Source organism: Varroa jacobsoni, unplaced genomic scaffold, assembly GCF_002532875.2.
Source record: "Varroa jacobsoni isolate VJ856 unplaced genomic scaffold, vjacob_1.0 scaffold_512, whole genome shotgun sequence".
Taxonomy (NCBI): domain Eukaryota; kingdom Metazoa; phylum Arthropoda; class Arachnida; order Mesostigmata; family Varroidae; genus Varroa; species Varroa jacobsoni.
In genome coordinates, this window is record NW_019213414.1 from 5,665 (window position 1) to 26,557 (window position 20,893).

The 20,893-nt window shown below is 38.9% G+C and overlaps 1 protein-coding gene and 1 long non-coding RNA gene across 11 annotated transcripts; one reads left to right on the forward strand and one right to left on the reverse strand.

The window, feature by feature from the left end:
• Nucleotides 1-600: 600 nt before the first annotated feature.
• On the reverse strand, nucleotides 601-10,230 carry LOC111261032 (uncharacterized). Of its 10 annotated transcripts, none has more exons than XM_086968548.1 (10): nucleotides 9,559-10,027; nucleotides 7,212-7,297; nucleotides 6,674-6,764; nucleotides 5,001-6,303; nucleotides 4,076-4,339; nucleotides 3,578-3,835; nucleotides 3,103-3,252; nucleotides 2,631-2,750; nucleotides 2,350-2,520; nucleotides 601-1,849 (listed from the first exon to the last, which is right to left on the reverse strand). In XM_086968548.1, the coding sequence occupies exons 3-10, from the start codon at nucleotides 6,700-6,702 to the stop codon at nucleotides 1,751-1,753; spliced, it is 2,394 nt and encodes a 797-aa protein (XP_086824674.1). In that variant the 5' UTR covers nucleotides 6,703-6,764; nucleotides 7,212-7,297; nucleotides 9,559-10,027; the 3' UTR covers nucleotides 601-1,750. The 10 variants fall into 10 exon arrangements, 9 of the variants coding, with proteins under 9 accessions (XP_086824674.1, XP_086824675.1, XP_022689949.1 ...); XM_086968549.1 differs by having other exon boundaries at nucleotides 4,091-4,339; nucleotides 9,049-10,027; XM_022834214.2 differs by having other exon boundaries at nucleotides 9,049-10,027.
• A 1,435-nt stretch (nucleotides 10,231-11,665) lies between these two features.
• On the forward strand, nucleotides 11,666-20,248 carry LOC111261029 (uncharacterized). Its single transcript, XR_002680722.2, has 4 exons — nucleotides 11,666-11,924; nucleotides 12,190-12,233; nucleotides 12,432-12,571; nucleotides 19,653-20,248. It is a non-coding gene; the product is annotated as an uncharacterized LOC111261029 (long non-coding RNA).
• Nucleotides 20,249-20,893: the final 645 nt, after the last annotated feature.

Sequence of the window (20,893 nt, forward strand, 5' to 3'; positions counted from 1 at the left end):
CATTTTTACTTAGTGCCGCGAAGCTACCCGAAAACGCTTCCAAAGCTGGTAGTCAGCGCAAATTATAGCTTGTTTTCTAGGAACTCGTTTATGCTGTGGTAAATGATGTCGCTCAATGTACGTATTGGCCATATATTAATTGTTTTTTTTTTGGTTTTTATGTATTCGTAAACGCCGTAATTTATCGAAGTAATACAGTGTCCCCGTTTTAGAGAGATGACTTCTTTAAAGATTCCTTTGTCCAATGATAGAATTCATGGCTTTTCGAAACGGTCGTTGGCAGCATGGCATGCTCGTGCCGTTTTTACCTCACTGTCTATAACGCCCATCTTTTCGATTCAATTGCATATGTAGCTCCCAATGTTAACGAAAGCGATCGATGACCAATTTATATAACAAATCATAGCCATTTGCCTAAAACAAAATGTCAGCCAACAGGTACGACAAATTCGATAGCCGATGAGAAAATAGCCCGAGTAGGTTGAGTCCTCAAAAGACACAAAAAATAGTCAATTGTTCATTTATCATATACTAGATAAATTTTTCATATAGTAAATATTGCCAATTTGGAACTAATAACATAACAAAAAATACATCATCACACATTAACAATAAGCTCAATAATTTATTTTTCGAAATTGTACGGATATTTAGAGATAGGTGCTTTCATTAGACTCCATGCTCTAGGCAGACCGAAATCGCATTTCTAAAAAAATGTGTCAAGGTCCAAAATATCTCTCAGTGTGCTACCAAATTGAATGCCTACACTTGATTAAACTGTGTTTTTCTCTTACAGTCCCTGAAGCCTTAACGAGATAGAGGGCACTATGTACAGTTGACTGACCTCAGTTGTATCTCGTGGGATGGTACACCTGTCAGCACAAAACGTAAAATTTTATGTACTAACCAAATAACATCCTAATAACGGAGGTGAGACTGCGCGTAGGCCCGCCGTCCATACCTCTCTAATTCTTTCAGTATCGTACTCGTCTAGCTGTGTCCATTTACGGACGCGTGCGTTCATGCCCATGCATTGACATCGTATCACGCCCTATATACACACTTGGGGGTTTTGTCTTCTCCTACTCTGTTTGAACTCGTATGCACTCCATATTGATATTGGTTTAGGCCATCTTTTGTTGGAATTTATTCCAAAACAGGACGGACCTGATTTTCACCGCAAGGTATATTATATTCTATAACAATACGAAACAACTTACATGAACTGATTTAAGCTTAATTCGACTGTCTCGTGCAAGCAACGAGAAGTCAGTGCCATCTATTGAATTTTTACCCTCTTTCTCCTATATATATATATATATATATATATATATATATAGAGAGAGAGAGAGAGAGAGAGAGAGAGAGTTTATATATATTTTTATCGTAAAATAGTAACACTGCTAGAACTTGCAAGTTCATGTAAGCTTGGTTTTTGCTGGGTGCTACTATTGCAATTAATGCAACTTCGCACTATTTAGATTAAGATAAGCTAACATCCTATGACAATGACTAGAAGTTCACTCGAGCCATTTTTAAAATATAGCATTTTAAGCAATTTTCACTCATTAGGGTGTTGTAATAAGATATCTACGAATTACCATATCTATTTCTGAATAATAGGCTGACGCACATAAGCATTGATGCTAAGTATCTATATGTATACTTTGATACAATGTAAAAACATCGATCAACACTGTATGACGGAACTCTTTCTTATATGTCCGTGTGGCTGGCCGATATTCGGCCTTTATCGAGGGGCTGTTTTGCTGGCTTGATTTTTGCCGCTGGCTAATATCGCGTCAAACTCGACGGTGTCATCGTCGGTGTCCGATTCATCATCAGCTTCCTAAAAAAACATCGTTCGCACCCCACTGTAGATTAGCAGGCAGTTTTCAAAATATGATATAATAATCGGTAATGCCTAACCGGATTTTCGAAATCGACGTCTTTTCCGTTACGTTACTAAATAGTTATAATACAGTTTGTAACTACGATCACGATACTATAAGAAAACAAAGAAATGAGCCAGCTAAAAAGCTGCGACAATGATTAGGCACGTCCTAGTAGACTGTTAAGTGAAGTGTATGAGTAAGCAGTTAAGTTTAGAATTTAAATAACCGAAAAATGTATAAAATCAAGTAAAACTTTAGTGGGTCTTCGAAAAGAAATTGATAAATAGAAATTATTGCCTTCCTTCGACAACTTAGGCTTCTAACAGCAATAATAATGATAATGTCAATTGAAAAATCTGGATGATATTCAGCTGTACGTTTGATTGTGTAAAAAAATTTAAATAGGCCAGTGGCTGGTTCTACAAACGTATAGCTTTAGCAGAGGGTCACAAACCCGGAAAATGTTGATGGATCGCTTCAAGGTGACTTCCTCTTCGTGGTCAGGCAATTTGGTGTAGCGAAGTGGGCTGGATGTTTCCACGCGATGTAAGGACATGTATCGACTTAAATAGAAGAAAATGACGGCCCAGATGCCAGAAGCGACACCTATCGATGAGAACGTTAACTACAAGACGAAAAATGCTTAGAAATTTTAACTCTTACTTCCAATAGCAGTCTTCAAAGGATCGTAGTCAGCAAAGAACTAAACAATTGTAAAAATTCTTTTGAACGCACCAAAAATCCGAAGTGATCGTATCCAAAGCCAGCAATGAGGGTTCCACTTGCCAGGCCCAGATTCCAATAGGCCAAATAAAACTGACGTCGTAAACGTCCGTTGTCTTTGGGAAAGCTTACCTAGTGCACGAGGGGACACCGACGACATGTAACATATGTTAATTTGTATATCTCTCCCTGCTTCCTTGGACCAAGCGCATCTTATCAAGAAGGCCAGCAGCAGAGGCAACATATTGAACAGACCTGTACGAGAATTTTTTGGGTTATGATCGGTAGAAAAAATAGCATGAAGTGTATATTTGGACCGAAATTTTTCCCTGAAGCACTATGGCTCAGCTTAACTTCTCTATTCCTGATAAAGTTTTAAGTAATGAGGCCGAGTGTACGTTAACGACATAAGAACATGAAAATACTATAAAGATAGGGGTTTTCAATGAAGTTTTCACTGTCCGAGAAAAATTAACGGGCTAACCTGTTGTACGAAACTGTCAATCGTGCTCCACACAAATGTTGTACCAAAAGGCGTTAAGATTTGAAGTGGTAAGAGCCAGTATAACTGATCTGCTTTTTTTCCATACTCGGTCAAATATGCATATCCAATGAAACGAATATGCACAGTCACCTACGGCATATAAAAAAGACATTGCGTTTTTTTGATGATATATACTCTTTTTCGGCTTCTATCAGACTATTGGTCTGATCGGTCGCGTTCGATAAATGCAAAATCTTGAGGCAACAGGTCAGCTTCTTAAGCAGGACCTTGTCTCTGATAAAAGTTATTTTCTAAAACAACCTAAAGTTATCTATCAATAAGTCGATAGATGCATTTCAGATTAAGCAAAACGTCACACGCTTAATTCTGCAAATTTATTTATTTTGACTTTTTGAAGTCTATTTATCGGCAATGTACGCATATGTATTGCAACGATGAGGACAACCTTTCGTACCAGAGCAATCAGCATGAATCTTCCGATAGTACTTGGACGCCTTAATCCATTAGTTCGTATCAGGAGTGAGGATGTTAGTATGGGTATGATGAAGAAGCAGATGACGAAAAGGAAGTCGGCATTGCAGTCGATGAGACGCCATAGGACAGACGACTGTTCGGCGCCTGAGATTACTCCAAGCAGAACGAGCGTACACGCCAATAGAAAAGCTCGAGCATTGTTAAGTATGCTGACCCTATTAGGAGTTACAGATTCGACCTATAATTATCAGTAGGAAAAATCACATCACAGTGTGACTTAGCCCAAAAGTACGATGCTTAGAGAATAAATTTGCGATTAATCCTTGCTCATGATAAAAACGCACATATCTGTAATTGTTTGTTTCGACAAGGATTCAAACAAAATATTTTGTCATATAGGTAAATAAAATATTATACGTAATTATTTCTCTTAAGCGTTATTGAGTAGCAATGATTTGCAGGAAAGGTTTCGGCTTACTTTTAGAAGGCTTACTTTCTTGTCCGGAACAGGAAACTTGGACAATACGACGAAAGCAAGGATTAATGGCAGGGCAGAGAAGAAGATGAATACTTCAGAAGGGTCTCCGATAATAGACAACAACTCACAGTGGAAACGCCAAGCCACAGAAGATACGACACTCACTAAGAGGCAAATAGCCCCATATTGAAAAGGCAGGTGGTCGCCTATCTTGTTCAAGTAGTCCAACTGGCCGAGGTACCCACGATAGAGACCGTCGCATACCTAATTTATCAAAAATACGTTTATAACTCGTGCCTGATAATAAAAAGCTAAGGCTTTCGAATCAGTATGGTGGCATCTGCTACACCGTGTATAACTGGCATGACTATAACATTTTCAAAAGATTACGAACTGTTGCCCATAGCCACTAACTCGCTTCGACATCTGCCCGTACTGCCGTTAAGCCGGCCTAGGCTATGTGAAATTGTCTTAGTTATATGTTACGCACTAACTAATTCCCCTATCATTCTGTAGTAAAACCGCTGATAGAAACGGTTTTCATTTTTTTTCCTTCGGAAGCACTTTGTGAACGTAATGTAAAATAGAATGAAAAATTAATGTGACACAATTGGGCCAGCCAAAACTATGGTGGACTTGAGTTCAGCATCCGAAGCAAAGCGAAAAGTTTGCTAACGTGAACTTCTTAGTTTACACATCTATTTTTCAACAGTTTTCATAATCATCGTGGCCTATTGTAATAAAATATTAATCGATATCGTCCTAAAGCCTCGGTAAATAAGTGCTTCTAACTAAAGGTCGGCTTAGCTGCATTAACTTGATATAATAAAGCTCAATTTGAAGCCAGCAAAAAGGCTATTTGTTTTCTCAAACTAATAATTACCGCGTCTTATAATCCAGAGACAATAAAAATACATTGACTTACCTGCGATGAGATTTTGAAACCGGTATCCAGAAAGGTGAGGAGCGTGAGCGTAACAAGGTACGTTGTGAGGGTAGAAACTGGTGCTAGAATGTAATTTAGTCTGGTCCAAAAATTGTCTGTTCCATCGTCTGACGTGCTTTCAGTGATGTTTGTCGCAGCCTCTGAAATATTGTGTTCGTCCGTCTGACTTACACTAGGAGCGCCTAGCCCATTTTGATCAGACTGATCTTGAAGAGTTCTTGTCGTTCGACGGATCTCAGCAAAGCGGCGATCCTGAGAAGCTGGCTCTATGCCTTTGAAAACCGAGGGACCTGGGATAAAAGGCGGAAGATGCTGACGTGCACGCTCCATCATAGGCGAAATCCCGATGAATTCAGGAAAGCGAACAAGGTCATTATTGTTGTTTTCATCATAGTCGTTACTTGCGACCATACCGTCACCGTCAAAGCCAGCTAAGTTTTTCGAATCTGCACTCTGGATACCATTGACATTCTCGGTATCGTGTCTTAGACGCACGCTGTTCAAAGGAAATTTGGATGTACCTTCAAGGACATTCGGTACCCATTCTGGTCGAGCGAGAAGTCTAGGAGGGTTTCGTCTAACGGCAACTTGGGGTCCAGTCGGCCTGAATGGCTTGTATGTAAGTGGAGAATGCTCAGGAATTTGGGAGAGATCTAAGCCAGGCCTATGTCCGCCCTCCGATGGTGGTGAAACTTCGGGCAAGGGTGACCAGTTTTGGGAATTGACTGTACGGTCTTGCAAGCCGAACACACCGTTCTTCGGTATAGGTGGCACAGGATCAGCAGCAAAAGTCGGCATCTCTGAGTTGTTCTTAGCTCTCCTTGTAGCATCTGCGATCTGGATATGAGACAATGTTGCAATCTCTGGTGGAAGTCTATCTGAGGCACCGTCAACCTTTCGAGAAGAAGGCCAAAGTGTAGCTGCTAGACAGTTGTCATTTTCCCAACTTGGGAAGGAAAACCGAATGAAAGTAGCATTGGCTTGCTTCTCTACTTCGGGTAAAATGAAACGCAAGTTCATGGGGCGAAAGCTATATATAAGACTCACTAAAGATACCAGCGTCAACAGTAAAGCAACGCCTGCCAGAACTTTGCGACTCGATGGCGAACGAACACATGTTAGCACAAGCGAACTCAGCAGAGCAGCGAGGACAATCGAACCCGCACGCAAAAAGGCCGAGGCAAACATTGAAATACCAATAAAACGTAGCACGAGTGGCACAAATGATAAAATTAATATTTCAGCACTTGAATGAAACGTAAAGAATAACGTTGCGCAGCGCCTAAATTGGTAAGAAAATCAAGAATAAACAACGGGGCTGTTAAGTTGTGGATATCGAATTATACAAGATTGTTCTTCGATTCCTATTATCGTTATACGAAAGTAAGTTTAAGTCCAGGTATAGGCACACATATATAGAATCTAGAATTCTGCTACTATTGTATTCCTTAGTTGAATAACTTTGTCTCCTGTGACGGTTGTTTCTATACAAGACATTTGGACACAACGGTCTCGTTCTGAACGCAATATAAATGGCGAATACATACTTGTTTTTTGCGAGTAAATAAAGTATATTATCCTGATGTGATTTTTACGTCATCTGGGTACTTAGTTGAGAGACATGTGTCCTGATTATTTATTCACTTTTGTACCTTTTGGCTGCGATGTTCAAGTATTGCATAGTCGAAGGAAACTCGAATCGCTCCGGCTCAACAGATGAGTCCTCTTCGTTCTTCGAGGTAACTAAAAATATTTAATAACACCATTAGTTAGTTCATCCCCGAGTTGCCAAACAGCCTTTGAGTGTAGACCGTTTATAGGTTACGTAATTGGGTCGTGAATATAAGTCGTAGTAGACACTGAGCGAAACCTCTGTGTGGGGCTACAAGATGGTAAGGGCTATTTTTTAGGGCAATATAAAATATTACATACAATAGATGGAGCTCGTTACGCAGCCATTCGTCAGTAATATAAGTAATGGCAGTGGTCGTTACAAAATGGAATCCAATATCAATGGCAGCACGAACGAATAAAACCATCATTTTTTATTAGAAGTATTTTTTAGTTTGTACTAAAGCCACATAGAAGTGAAACTTCAATACGACTGAATGAATGCTCGTGTTCGAAGATCGTACTTAGAATTCTGTATGAACCCATACAGGGGTGGAGTTTTGCATTTAAACCTTTTACCTTTACGATTTTGTCTCAAGCACAACGGCGTAGTAAACGGAAAACGTATTGGCTCAGTCTGCTGGAGGCGGCACGCTGGCAACAACCTAAAATAAACGTCATAGAAATTTGCCAAATATATTTTACAAGGGAGATACGATGAACCAGTTAACTATACTAAATCACCAATCAGCCTAACTAACCATCTTATCGACGTTTCTCTTATTGATGACACTGACGACGAAAAAAACGTGTATCGAAAAAATAGGTATCGTCCTACTAAATCTTAAGCAAACCGAAGTCAACTAATCTTCATGCAGTTTCGATCGTGCTACTTACGTGAAGCTTCACGAAAAAAAAAAACTCAATTGGGATGAATGTATGTTGAATAAGCTGGAGCTGTTTCTATAAAACATACCTTGGAGCTTCCTATCATTTCATTGCAGTCGCCTCGAGTCGCTCGAGCCCACGTAAAAGATCTGTGTATATCAGCTTTACTTCACCGGAAAAAAGTGAACTTGATCGTCGATATTAAGCTAGCCCAGCCCGTAAGCCCGCGTCTTGATGGTGTGTCTAACCACAAAGCTAACTAAACAGCTCTTGAACCCCATCCAGCGTAAATGAATACTTTTTTTTTTGCATTCTACATCAGTTGTTTCACTGAGAAAATAAGTAAGGCATTATTACGAAAAATCTCTGACGACCTAGATTTCGAAAACTAATATTGGCTAATATTAGTCTGCCACTACTCTTTAATAACACGAATACTAATAGTAACTAATATAAAAGCTTGAGGACAATTAAATGTAATCCAAAAAAAAGCACATAAACTTTATCTAGTGCGAACTCTTCAAGTGTGAATAGAGACAAGGCCCTGGATCAGAGTCATGTTCGTTTCCGAGACTTTTTGTCTTTAGCTAATTAGCTGCGGTACATAGCCGGTGACAACGGTTCGGCAATATGAAACGACTGTATCTCTTACGAGGTACTTATTGATCTCAAAATGTTCGGGAAACTGTACATCTAATTCAAAGGCCAAGCGATTCGTTCCTGAACAATATTTTCTCACTGCAAGAGTAATCGATCGAGGTGGCGTCAAATGTTAGATAGCCGGTGACTTCAAATAGCAGGCCTCAGATTCGCCTATGGGCAACATGTACTCTCGATCTATACACTTGTTTTTCGTGTGCTATTCCCGATCTCTGCAATCTCGTCATAACATAGGAAATCGGGCTATTAGAAAACCGAACGAACACGACACTTCAGGTTACTTAGGGAAAGGCCTGTAAGATGGCACTACGGAGCACAATAAGTCGCTAAGTAAACTCGGTATTAAAGATAGGATAAAATCGTTTTGCCCTAGCGATCGGTCTAGAACGGCGATAAATTTGATGATCGCTTGAGATCTTGGTGCGTTCCCAAATGACCAACTACGTCGATTGTGCATAAACAAGGCAGGGTTCTATTTTATTGAACCATAACTTGTGCCCAAGTATAATATTAAATTGTAATTTGTATCTATGGCTCTATTAAGCGATCAATACTGCAGATGGTTCACCATACACATCTCCCAGATATCTTTGAACACATATGATGAATCCCGTTACAGCGCAATCAAGAATCTTATTTTCCGTCTTAAATCTCATTTGAGCAATACGCGGCAATGCACATCCCATACAAAATGGCTGCGTGGATGGTTTTGTCAAATCGACCTTTGCATCAGATCCCATAATACATGATCAACGTTCACATATTCAGCCGGTACTATCACAAAATATTGAAGTAATAATAAAGTCGTCAGATAAATCACTTGGGATTCAGTAGTTCAGAACCGCAGGTAATAGCTGAAGAGCCTTACTTGCAAGCGTGACGAAAGGTTTCTATGGTATCAGCTCTTCGATATAGACACCTAGGTTGTTCCTGAAGGATAATGGCATGAAGGGCGATAGCATGTAGTTCTGTGGCAGGAGTCGTTAGCTCTTGCCCGTTTCATAGAGCCCACAGTAGATGTACGGTACACTGGTCTCTGTATGAACGGTGACACAAATTCGCGCTGTAAATTCAACGTCACCGAAAGAAACTATAGAGCTGTGTTTCTAACCAGCTCACTGGGAGATTACTTTCCATGGGTTAACCGTGTCTTACATTCTACTCACGTCGATTATATAACAATTCTTTTGTCACAGGCTTCGTCTGTCGACTAAATGAGGCCAGCCACAAGAAAGACTAGGGATACTGCTTGGTCTCCCTTTATGCTGGGATAAATAGAAGAACGTCTATACGTGCATTTGGAAGAACCTGCTTATTATTCATTGGTGATCCGACAGTATGGGACCGTCATTCTGATGTATTGTTTGTCTAGACTCACACGTTTTGTTATGCGCTATCATATTGGCGATAAAACATCGGATTCATTAGGGACTCCGAGTAAACTGGCTACGAACGAGATCAACTTTAGAGAATAGCAGTTCGGGAGTAGGGCAACTGGGAAGCAGAAGAATGATGATCGTTTGCTTTTTTCGGCCAGGCCAATATCGTGCCTATTGCATCTATTCAAATAGACCAGTTGATAGATGAATCATCCAACTGTAACATTCTTTTTAAACTTTCCAACGTAGTTAAAATCAACAAACACACAAGCTTCCAAGAACACCTGCGCATCAGGACTTCGGCTAAATGTACGAATTCACCACATGAATGCTTTCAACAGAATCTTGTCCCTTCTGTAACACTTCACGATTGTTTAGACGTAGCAGTACCGATTGCGGGTCTAGTAGCTGTTCAAATAACGGCGCTTGAGACGCGTCCGACCTGTTCTACTAAAGAAATGTTTGCTACTTTCCAGGAAGTCGTTTCAAGATCTCTGTCTTGTTATATCCTCGTGCTGAAGGCCCGGAAGCACTTTGCCCTTTTACATCCGTCAACGAGATTTCCTTTTTATGCTGTTATCGCCCGAAAGGACTACATTGTGCTATGACGGTGATTTGTTGTTGGTCCTTACCTATGAAACACTGCATCGATATATGAATGTATAGCAAACAATGGCCGATGTAATAGAAAATCAGGCTAGACGTTCAAGCGAGCGAACAAGTGACGCTACCTTATAGGCAAAACTGCAATAAAAAGCCGGAACTAGTTCACGTTTAAAAATTATCGTAATTCATCTACACTATATTTGTTCACGGTACATCTTTTCCAAAAGTATATTCGTGTTTGTCAGGGTACCACAGATCGGAATGTAATTAATAGTACACCAAACTCAATGAAATGTTTCCGCGGAAGGCTGACCTTGTTTTGATGTTAAATATACGAAGGTATTATTTTTGAATATTCGCGGCGCTGTTGTCGAAATATCGTTAAATTCGAAGCCTTTTCATGAGCTTCACTACTCTCCTCTATCAGCTAAATAAGAAGCTTATTAGTGATGAGTTCCTTAGCAGAACAAATGGGTCTTTTTTATAGCTAAAGTAGTAAAATTAATTTAACAAAACTACGAAAAAGATTTGCATCTAAAAACACAACTTTAATCATTAGTTGTTCAAGCTTAATGTCACATTAATAGTTAAAATGTCAAATAGTTCGCTATTCTTTAAAAAGGTCGGCCTTTCCTGATTTCTACTTGACAAGATGGCGCGAAGTGACTCCATATTTAGAACAACTGACACATACAATATACCACAAATGATATATCCCATACCAAATACTTATTAATTAATGACACGGCCAATCTTGGACGAGATAGAACAGAAGGAAGACAAACGATTATAATGGCAGGTCAGCAAACTTAGAAAACGTATAAATGATGTCATATTTTGGTGAAACACATATATAACCACACATTTTACATATTTATATCATATAATATAGCTTTGGGCCGAACGTACATTAGGCGTTTACGACACAAGATTGAAACGCATTACAGAACATCAATATTTAATTACTATAAATCCAAATATCATTATCTGTTAATTAGTATTTATATATTTAGTGATTAATGTTCTTTATGTGAGTCTTTTTTTTCTAAATTAAGGTCAAGAGCTACGTTATTGCTTGCGCAGGCTGGCTGCTCGGAAATGAAGATAGGAACGCGTACCGCCTTGGCATTCTCACGGTACCTCGAGTTGATTTGCTGTTATTTCTGCGATCCAACCTACGATAAAAAAAAAACTCACTTTCTGATTCTGATGATTAATTTACTTTGTGTGATCAAATTGTTTTTCTTCTTTAACGGGTATGTCAGCCACCATTATATATATATATATATATATATAAATACGAAGGGAATCACAGCAAGATCCGAATGCGTACAAATATTGCACGTTATGAGATTAAACACATTTAGATTTTAATCAATACATCGTTTGCGTACAACACAGAACGTCAAGCAAACACAACGTTTTTCTCTTCAAATATATGGAGTAACCCACTTCTAATAAAATAGATTTGCCAACATATAGAATGCCTGCAGTCTTGTCTATGATTTGACAGTTTTGTATCCATATGGTCACTGCAAGGAGTACGGGCAGTCGAGACCATATATAAATCTAAACCAGCTGCGACGCATGAACAATGTGATGGCACTGAGCAACTTTGAGCGATGTACGAACGAGTAACTTATTCCACACGATGTGTTCTCAGACCTTAGTTGAGGAAACATGTTTATAAAAGAGATTAGAAAATTTTAACATTCATGAGGCATGTTAAAATTTTCTAAATTATAGCATTCTCAACAGAGTTAAGTATTACTTTCGTTGGTATACACCTGTTTATAAGCAAGGTTAATACGGATTTGATGATCATTTTTTTAATGATAATTACGTTACCTGGTTCGTAAAGGCCCATCGTCAAGACAATCGTCCTCTCGCAAACGCTGCTTTGACCGGCATTTCTTAAATGAATCACCTTTGGCCGAAAATGTACCTAGGATCTGCACAGATTATTTGCAGAAGGATAAATAGTCCGTTCTAATAGTGGCTTGCATTTATTTTTGATTTTACAGTGCCACCAAGAGACTACTGGGAAAAGCTTACAACAAGTTGAACGGTAGAGTGTTAAATGCTTTTCGAAATACTTCATTGACGCACGACTTGTATTGCTCATCGACGAAAACAGATACCGCTAATATTTTTACCAACTTCCTCTTTCCGTTACAGTCTTCTAATATATCAGCTCTGTACTGTAGTATGCTGCTAGAAAAGATCGAACTTAATTGTTTTCATTTTTTCGATTTTTTTTATGCAGCGTCCTGCGTAATTATATGACAGCTCGACGAACTAACGCTAACGAAAGACACAACAAGGCTTGAAAATCTCCTGCCAGATCTAGCGGACTCCAATTATATTGGTCCTCGCATTAAAAAGGGTCGTATATTCGTAATTTTGGTAAGTCCATACGAAGCTGAACACCAACCGTTAGCTTACATTGATCTGTCCTACACGATTGAGAAGCACCAGGACTAGCTGTCGTGACTAATAAGAGCTTGGTCACCTATGGCAGGGCCTGTTTGTAAAATGCATATACACAGATACAGAGAATAATACAATTTAGCCAGAGACTATTACGTAACATGACTGCGCAGGCCACGGTTGCCATGCGGTTTATGACCGCGCTGTACTCCCGATAGGTTGATCGTGGCCAGATCTGTCCAATACAGTCGTTATTGATGCTTCTCACGAACTTATTTCTTTGTTGGCGATAGAGAACACACATTAACAATCGCTGAAATAACATCACAGTAAGGTAAGCAGGACAATTAAGTTTCAACTTCTTACTATTAGTTTACTTATTGACAAGCTGAATGAATAGAAAACGGATTTAGATCTTGTGATTGACGCAGCTAGAAGCACATGATTATTAACAGGGATGTGTTACTAGCTTCGAGCTGGAAGCTGTTCTTGAACAAATTAAGCAACGTTCGCCGAGCAGTTGAATTATAACTAGATGGTTATCATCTCGTTACTGAAAATCAACTGAACGCTGAGAGGCCGAGTAAAGTTCTCACGTGCTTCTTGCCCATGACGCAATAGATGTGATTTTTCTAATCGAGCCCCTAGTTCGTTGCCCACATGTCCAACTCGGTTAAGTGGATACCGGCCCTTAATGCTAGTCATCGCTAGGACAATAAGAAAACGGTGTCTCTTTTATGCATAGTGCCAATTGTACTACCACTATATTAGAATTAAAGTTTGATGACGCATATAGCATGCACGTTGGCGGCTTACACATAGACAAATTTCCTGTCCTACTAACAAATTAACGCATCCGGAGTTACTTTATTAGTACGACTTATATTTGCATATTGATCCAAGACATCCTATAAGGGAAGCCATTAAACTGCACGTCTCAATTTTTGACCTGCATCGTGTCCTAACATGGAGACTGCCAAAGTTGAAACTGACCGGCACAATAGCTTCGTGTATGCCACGAGTTGTCCTTAACACGGATAAAATAAGGCAAGTTATATCACAACCACATGCTTCTACCTGAGAGATATAATTCAAGACGAAGGCTATACAAATAGGACTGACCCAAATGTCGGCTAAATTTAAGCGTTGACCGAGCGTAGACATTAAACTTTGTTCTAATCGCCAGATGAAGCGATTTTGAAAGAGATAATAAAGCTACGCGAATTTATTTTGTCAAATGGAGGAGCAGGGACACGCTTTCAAATCTGCACAGACGTGGATGAGCACTTCACGAAGTTCACTTACATTTTAAGTGGTAGGCACGCGGAATGAATATATAAGTTTTTCCCTTGCCCTGTACAGAGATACGTAGAATATAAAAATGGCCTAAACTGAGAAACGAAATATTATATTTTCATGAGAAAGATCTGTGAAATACATCTTGAATAAACTCGAATAATACTTTTTTGTGTAGTTCTACTAAAATATGGCAAATAACCTGGCTCCCTTAGTGCAATAACGGATAGTTTATTCAATTTGAACATTTACAATGGGTTAAGATTTTTAGGTAGCAAGAACTTCAACTTTTCTGTCAACACATCGTATTTTTATACGCCTCACGTTCTTCAGGTCATCGTACAACTCTCACGATTCCAAACACATCTACTTTATATAGTTCTTTAACCCAATTCGATACCAAACGCCAGTGCAGGACACGATTCTGCGATAATTTTTTATAAGTACAAACAAGTACAAAGTATATATAAAGCCCATCACGGAAGATAGGGCGGTAATATTGAAACCGATACTTGTCAAGTAACGGACTTCCAATTTCGTGCGCTTAATCCAGGCTGTTTTTTATTATACACGTGAGGGATAGAGATACAATATGAAACCAACGGGATGCATTGTCCTTACTCTACGCTGTAGGCAAAATACGCTGCCTCCACGGCTGCTACACGACTGTATTGCTCTAATCAGGGAGTATCCGATAATAGTTCTTGTTTCATTGTCGTTCAATTATAGGTTCAAAAAAGCTTACGATGTCTAGTCACAAAGGCGATTGCAGCAACCATCGGCCGCCTTCAAAGCGCCTGCGCATCGAGAGAGGGGAAAACCTGAGTAGTGGCCCTTGCTACTTGCGCTGCTTCAGATCCAGACTCTATGAGTCATAGAACATCTGTCAGCTAGTTGTGCTTCGTCATATCCTCAACTAATCAGTACAATATTAGCAAAAGCTAGTATTTTAGTTAGTCTGCTTAATAAGATTCGAATGGGATAGTTATAAAAGGGCATTCGTCCAATCGTGCAATCGATCCTGGCTTGAACAGGTGTTCCAGTGCCTTTGACACGTAGCGATTGAGCACATTATAGGGTATGTATATAAAATATATATAACACATTGCCTTATGGTTGCGTTCACTGAAAAATTAGGGGGCTACCTTTAGCCTTACGACAAACGGGTGCACGTTCTTCGGAGACTACCTGGATCTGGTTTTACTTTTGTCAGACAATGTCTGTCTGGTTGCTTGAGGTAAAGAAAACTCATCTCATGCTTGCTGTAATTGCAGTCTTGGGGAACTTCTTAACTATCGAGAACTTCTCAGACAGAACGCCGTGGGGAAAAGTTTTATAGCCGGAACATCATGACAAGCAGGAGAACCTGAGGCGTATGACAGCAACGATGACGACCAGGATATTGAAGATGCGACTCAAACGAAGAGGCAGCAAATTTTGACGATGATTACCGTCGACCGATTTCAACGGTCTTAGCATTTTCAAAAGAGGTTCAGGGGTCCGCTATCGCACATGAGAAGTTATTCTCAATCTGGTATCAACTTACAAGCAACATGCTCTGTGTTGCTGGCCTCCGCAAATGCAATAGACTTCCACGGATTTTAAAAAGATTTGATAACTCCTTCAATGTTCCACAAACAATGTTCAGGCGGCACAAGGACAGTTTGAGTTTTCCGAGATTCACGAAATAGAAACCCTTCTAAACCTAAAGCATTACCGGAGCGAGTCGCTTTAACGAAAAAAACAACTCCTAGAAATACTTTTTTCGCTACCTCACTTTATTAAAAACACGTGTTACTATGTGTAATAACGTATTCAAAGGTTTCACGACCTGGGTAGAGCTCCGATTGTTGGCAAAATAAGGAAAAACAGATCTACAGCGCGTCAAATGCGGTTGTTTTTCTTTATATCGAAAATCAATTTGGGAGTCGTATCAATTTATATTATATACAGCTTTGGTTTTTTTAGGCTATAACTTAACATTGACTCTATTCGACCTTATAACCATGATACTATACACCTTTATACAAAGCCTTGTTAACTTCTCCATCTATCCCCACGTAACCTAAAGGAACTACCGTAGCTTAAGCGCGAAAAACTTGAAGTCCGCTACAGGCACGTAAGCAGTCCGCCTCGGCGTAGTGTGAATCCACGGTGTAAAAGCGCCGGAAGTCCCGTGACGGCCGTAATCACACTTTTGCAGAACTTCGACTTAACTATCAAAAAGTTCCACGATATTAGCAGCGACGGAGCGCCAGCGATGAAAAAAATTCAATAATATATCTATACAGAATTAAGCATGGTATATGTTGTGCATTTTGCATTGTTGGGTGCTCTGGACAAAATATTTCGGAGGTAAATCCTTATGAGAGGCATCTGATGACGAAGCTAAGCAGCGATAATAACAAACAACAAAGTGGAGACCCGATTTTTAGGGTGTCCCCAAATAAAATGCCAGTAGCGCTTGATAATGACTGTTGTAAACTGTTCTCAGCCATGTTTTTCGTTTTAGGAACGCGGCACGCTCTGCTGGAGTGCATAATGGGCTCTTAGGAATAAAGCAAGAACTCACAGAAAAGGAACTTTAAATTACGAGGTGCTTGAATGTTCGCAAAAACTCTTAAAGCGTTAAGTCAACCGTGACCAGATTAGAGAAATGGCACAGGCTTTGGGTCAGATTCAGCAGGAAAGTTTTTCGAAGTGGTGGGGGGAAGGCGGACAGAACCTCGGAGTATTTCAGGACGTCGTTGAAAAGCATGCTGGTAAATCTTTTGCTAAAGTTGTGTTCATGACCTTAGCGAGCCCAATGGCTCAGAAACGAGTATTCGTCTACAACCCAGTCGCTTTGTCAACGGATGCCTTTTAAAGACTCCTTTTGATAAGATTTTAATTAAGCTTCCAAAGCTTAATTTTAATGAATTACGAACGGCTTTGACGTTATTTATAAAGCGTTACGACTACGACGGACCAACCGCGGCCAGCTACACATTGTACAACTTTAAACTTCCTGGGTTAAGTCTGCCAAACATCAAAACTACAAACCATATAGCGGCGGTCGTAGTCACCATACAGCTTATCGAAATGTCTTACGAGTTCGTATTCCGCGTACATATGGTAACCTCTACATTTAGCCCTACAAACCCTTCTTTACCCAATGAGACAATGCTTTTATTATGTCTCAGAGTGAGAATTGAGTATCAGGGCCAGCTTTCAGATGCACATTTTCGAATAAAAATATATATATACGCAAATACATTGTGCAATTTCGTTAGATGTGATCTCGTAGAAATAACATCACGGTATATTTGTCTTTTAGGCATGGTACATCCAAAATTTTCGGCAAATAGCATAATTGTTTGCGATTTTCATTAATTTTTGTGATATTAAGGAAAGCGCTTGTTATTGTAATCCTTAAAAACTATTTATAGTCATAGTTTCTTGCAACGATTTCTGCAATTCCCTTTTCTAATTGTGTTCAAAGTATGTAACAACTTACCGGAAGTTTTGAAAAAAAACCTTATCATCTTGCATGTAATAATTACATCGCGTATGTAATCTTAATTAAATACTCCTGGATGTACTCTGGAGGATGATTTTAGCGGCGTTTTATAAGGACAGTTTACGCGAATTATTTTGTTTTGAAAAGAATATAAATGTTGCTAGTACATCTTGCGCCAGCTGTTTGAAGCTTTAAATTGTTTCACAGCTTACCTTGTCATATATATAAAAAAAAAATTGAGAAAAAAATTATTTTATGTAACGTATATTTTATGTAATAAAAATTATTTGATAAATAATAATGTATAAGGTTATTACAATACGGCGGACGTTCAAATAACTTTTAAATTAGTTGGAAGTCAGGCTTAAATGGGGAAAATAAGCGAATTGAAGTCAAAGTTAGATTTTCATTTATCCAATTCGGGAGGTAATTGAAACGTAAAAATGAGACCTGGAGTTGCCATCAGATGAACAGACCGCGTGCCATCACAATAGTCCATAAGCTTCCTGAAGAACTCAAAAGAGCAGGTTGCATTTATTGTTTCATTTTTAACGAGTAGCTTATGCCAGCAGACGCCCTTGATGTTCATCGCAAGCAAGTTTTCGATGAAATTTTGAGAGTTGTGGCTTTCGAGGAACAGAAACAGACACTAAATGGTGTTTTTTTTATTATGACCCATTTTTCTTCGAACGGACTTAAGCAGTTTTCAATGAAAACTTTCTAGCGGATTGTGCAGCTTTGCCTGCTAATGGCACATAGTTCAAGTTATTGAATTTCAAAGTTCATTGCGTTCGCTTCTAACGGCCTAATATGCTTTGCATTATATCGATCATCATATTACTACAGATCTAATATATATATCTCAAATTTTATCGCTGATATTCTTAATGGGTGCACAACTCGAATGACATAAAAATGATTGTCTCAGTTTATTCTATTCTGCTGACAGATGCAAAACTGTGTTAGAGACATTAACTCTGTTTCTATTTCGCCTTCTATAGTAGCCCTAGTGTTTGGGTTAGAAGTTATTTCGCGTATTGGAAAAAAAACCCCAGTAAATTCAATTTTCATAACGTTAATAAAGCCCGATCTTCTTTATAAACAAAAAATAATGTATGGTGCATGTACTACCTTTCAGTGCACCCATATATGACGTATGATATATATGGTGTGTAACCACCAATACGTCTATTTAAAACGTACAGTAGATTTACCGTCCCAACGCGCCTATATATAATATATAGTGTATTAGCCATCCCTAATAAACGCGACATGAGGTATTGTGAGGTTCGCATCAGACAAAGTCTACCTTAACTAGTAATAAAAGTGAGGCACGATCCCATTTCCTGTCGAAAAGCAGCTCAATAGGTCTATTTTCCTTCGCGATTTTTGTAGAAATCGCAGCTTACGCAGCTGCTAATAAGCAAGCCACTGATAATAGAAGCTTGTGCTTGTAGTTTTCTTAGCACCCAAGAACATTCGGTATATACAATGAAGATAATTAAACGCTTACCTGCGATAAAAAATTAGGTAAGAATACAAATTAGACGGCGCCACGCAACTAGCTTCATTTTAAAGCATAAGTACTTCGCAGACTGGGAGTTTCATCTCTCTCTCTGATTGAGATTTTTATTAAATCGATGTTGATATTTAATTTCAAGAAGATTTATTTTCAGGGGGCCATATAGTCTAATACCTGTCTAGTATAATACAATAACTGAACGTATCAGCATCCTGCAATGTCGAAAAAACTACTCCACAAAAATGATGGTGTACTAGACGGTAATCATAGCGTACTCTTTGCTCGTTTTTATTGATAAATTGGTAAACATTGTTAAATCTTAAAATCATCGCTTGAGTTATAGATAAACCATGTTTATCTCCTTCGAGTTTTATCGGATAGTACCGATAAAAGGGATAATACCAGTATGAATATGGCAGAGCGTAAGGGTAGAAGTAATACGACCAGAAATAACAAAACGCGTCGGCGAAGAAGAAGATGACGAATAATAAGTAGGCCTGGCCAACAAGGACGACAGGAGCATGAAATCGAGAAAAGGCCAGCAAAATGGTTAACGCCATGCACGGAATTATGGGATTATTACGCAAAATATACTAAGGCCGCTACAAATCATTTACCACGAAATCACACACGACCCAAGATTTGATAATAGCCAGTTTTGTTTCAAATTAATTCGTCTGCATGTTTTAGCAGAAAAAAACAATTTGCAAATCACAACTGACATATCATTTTTACCGTAGCATACTGCAAAGGTCGAAAGCTGCCGCCATTCTGCGTATGGTAACATTGGGAAGTTTGTGATGCTGTTTCGGGCAAATGGGGCCCTTTTCTATGAGGTGAGTTCACGACTGGACGTTCCTAGATGTTATAATGTTAAACGATTTTGTTTAGCTACTATTTTCACAATCAATCAAGCGACACCTATCATCACTGACGAGCCGAAATCGTTTCGCTGATCTGAACACTACCCGCATTAAAAACTGTTCGCTGCATTGTGTGTAATAGTAACAGATCACGCTGGCACCAGAACTGGCCAATTGAAGAGTCTCACGTAGGGACAAGGATCGGAAATTGCAATTGAAACTTACGCACCCCATATTATGCCGTGATGTATCGCTCGTAACGTTGCTGCACTTGTATTGTTAATAGAGACAAAAATAAAATCGAAAACAAAAATAAAAAGAGAACTATTTTTATATGCGTAATGGTTTTCTAATAACGTTGACCAACTAAATTTCTTGGCCATCTAACTGCTTCAGACTGTATTCATTTAGCGTGAATAAAATACATCACGGCTATCCACTATTTATTTATCTTCATACGCAAAAATTATTTCGGTCATACTCTAATGTAACAGTAATGACAGCATAGTAAATAGTCATATAAAACACAGTAACTTAGGGAATTCTCAGTGTGAATCACTTGTGATGGGCAATGTGAAGGCACTTCAGTGAAGAAATAATTTTAGGTATAAAAAATTGTTTCTATTATCGCGAATATAGCAATATACAATGTGCAAATGATGTATCGCATATAACCTACAGGATCCCTTAAGTACCATGTGCTAGAAACACAAAGTGGTTGTAAGTTTAAAAAAAAAACGCACTTTTCCATAGGATGCCCGTTATTTTACATTCATTAACCGCTTTTACAACATGTATGCCGAGTAAACAGCAGACAAAAGGCGCACCAGCGACATTTCACGTCTACACAAATGATTCATTTAATTAACTGAAAGTCAGTCAGGTGATAAATAAGTCTATTCGAAGAGGAAGGCGCAGCACGTTCATCTTACGTGTAGCTTTGAACCAGATTATTATTATTGTTTTTTACATTTATTTTTCACGTTTATTACTTTCAACAAATTATGTCATCATGAGCTCTACTAATTTGATTGCTTTTTTCCTAGCGTAGATAACGTTAAATAAAATAGAAAACGATTTGTAGCAGCAGACATATTATACCCCTGGCACTAAGGAAA

Bases quoted from the DNA above. Each gene is read 5' to 3' on its own strand.
- LOC111261032 (XM_086968548.1), bottom strand. From the start codon at position 6,702: ATGCAATACTTGAACATCGCAGCCAAAAG. The intron at 4,340-5,000 runs GTAAGTCAATGT...TTGATAAATTAG, and splicing joins GTTTCAAAATCTCATCGCAG to GTATGCGACGGTCTCTATCG. The intron at 2,521-2,630 runs GTGCGTTCAAAA...TTCGTCTTGTAG, and splicing joins ACGATCACTTCGGATTTTTG to TTAACGTTCTCATCGATAGG.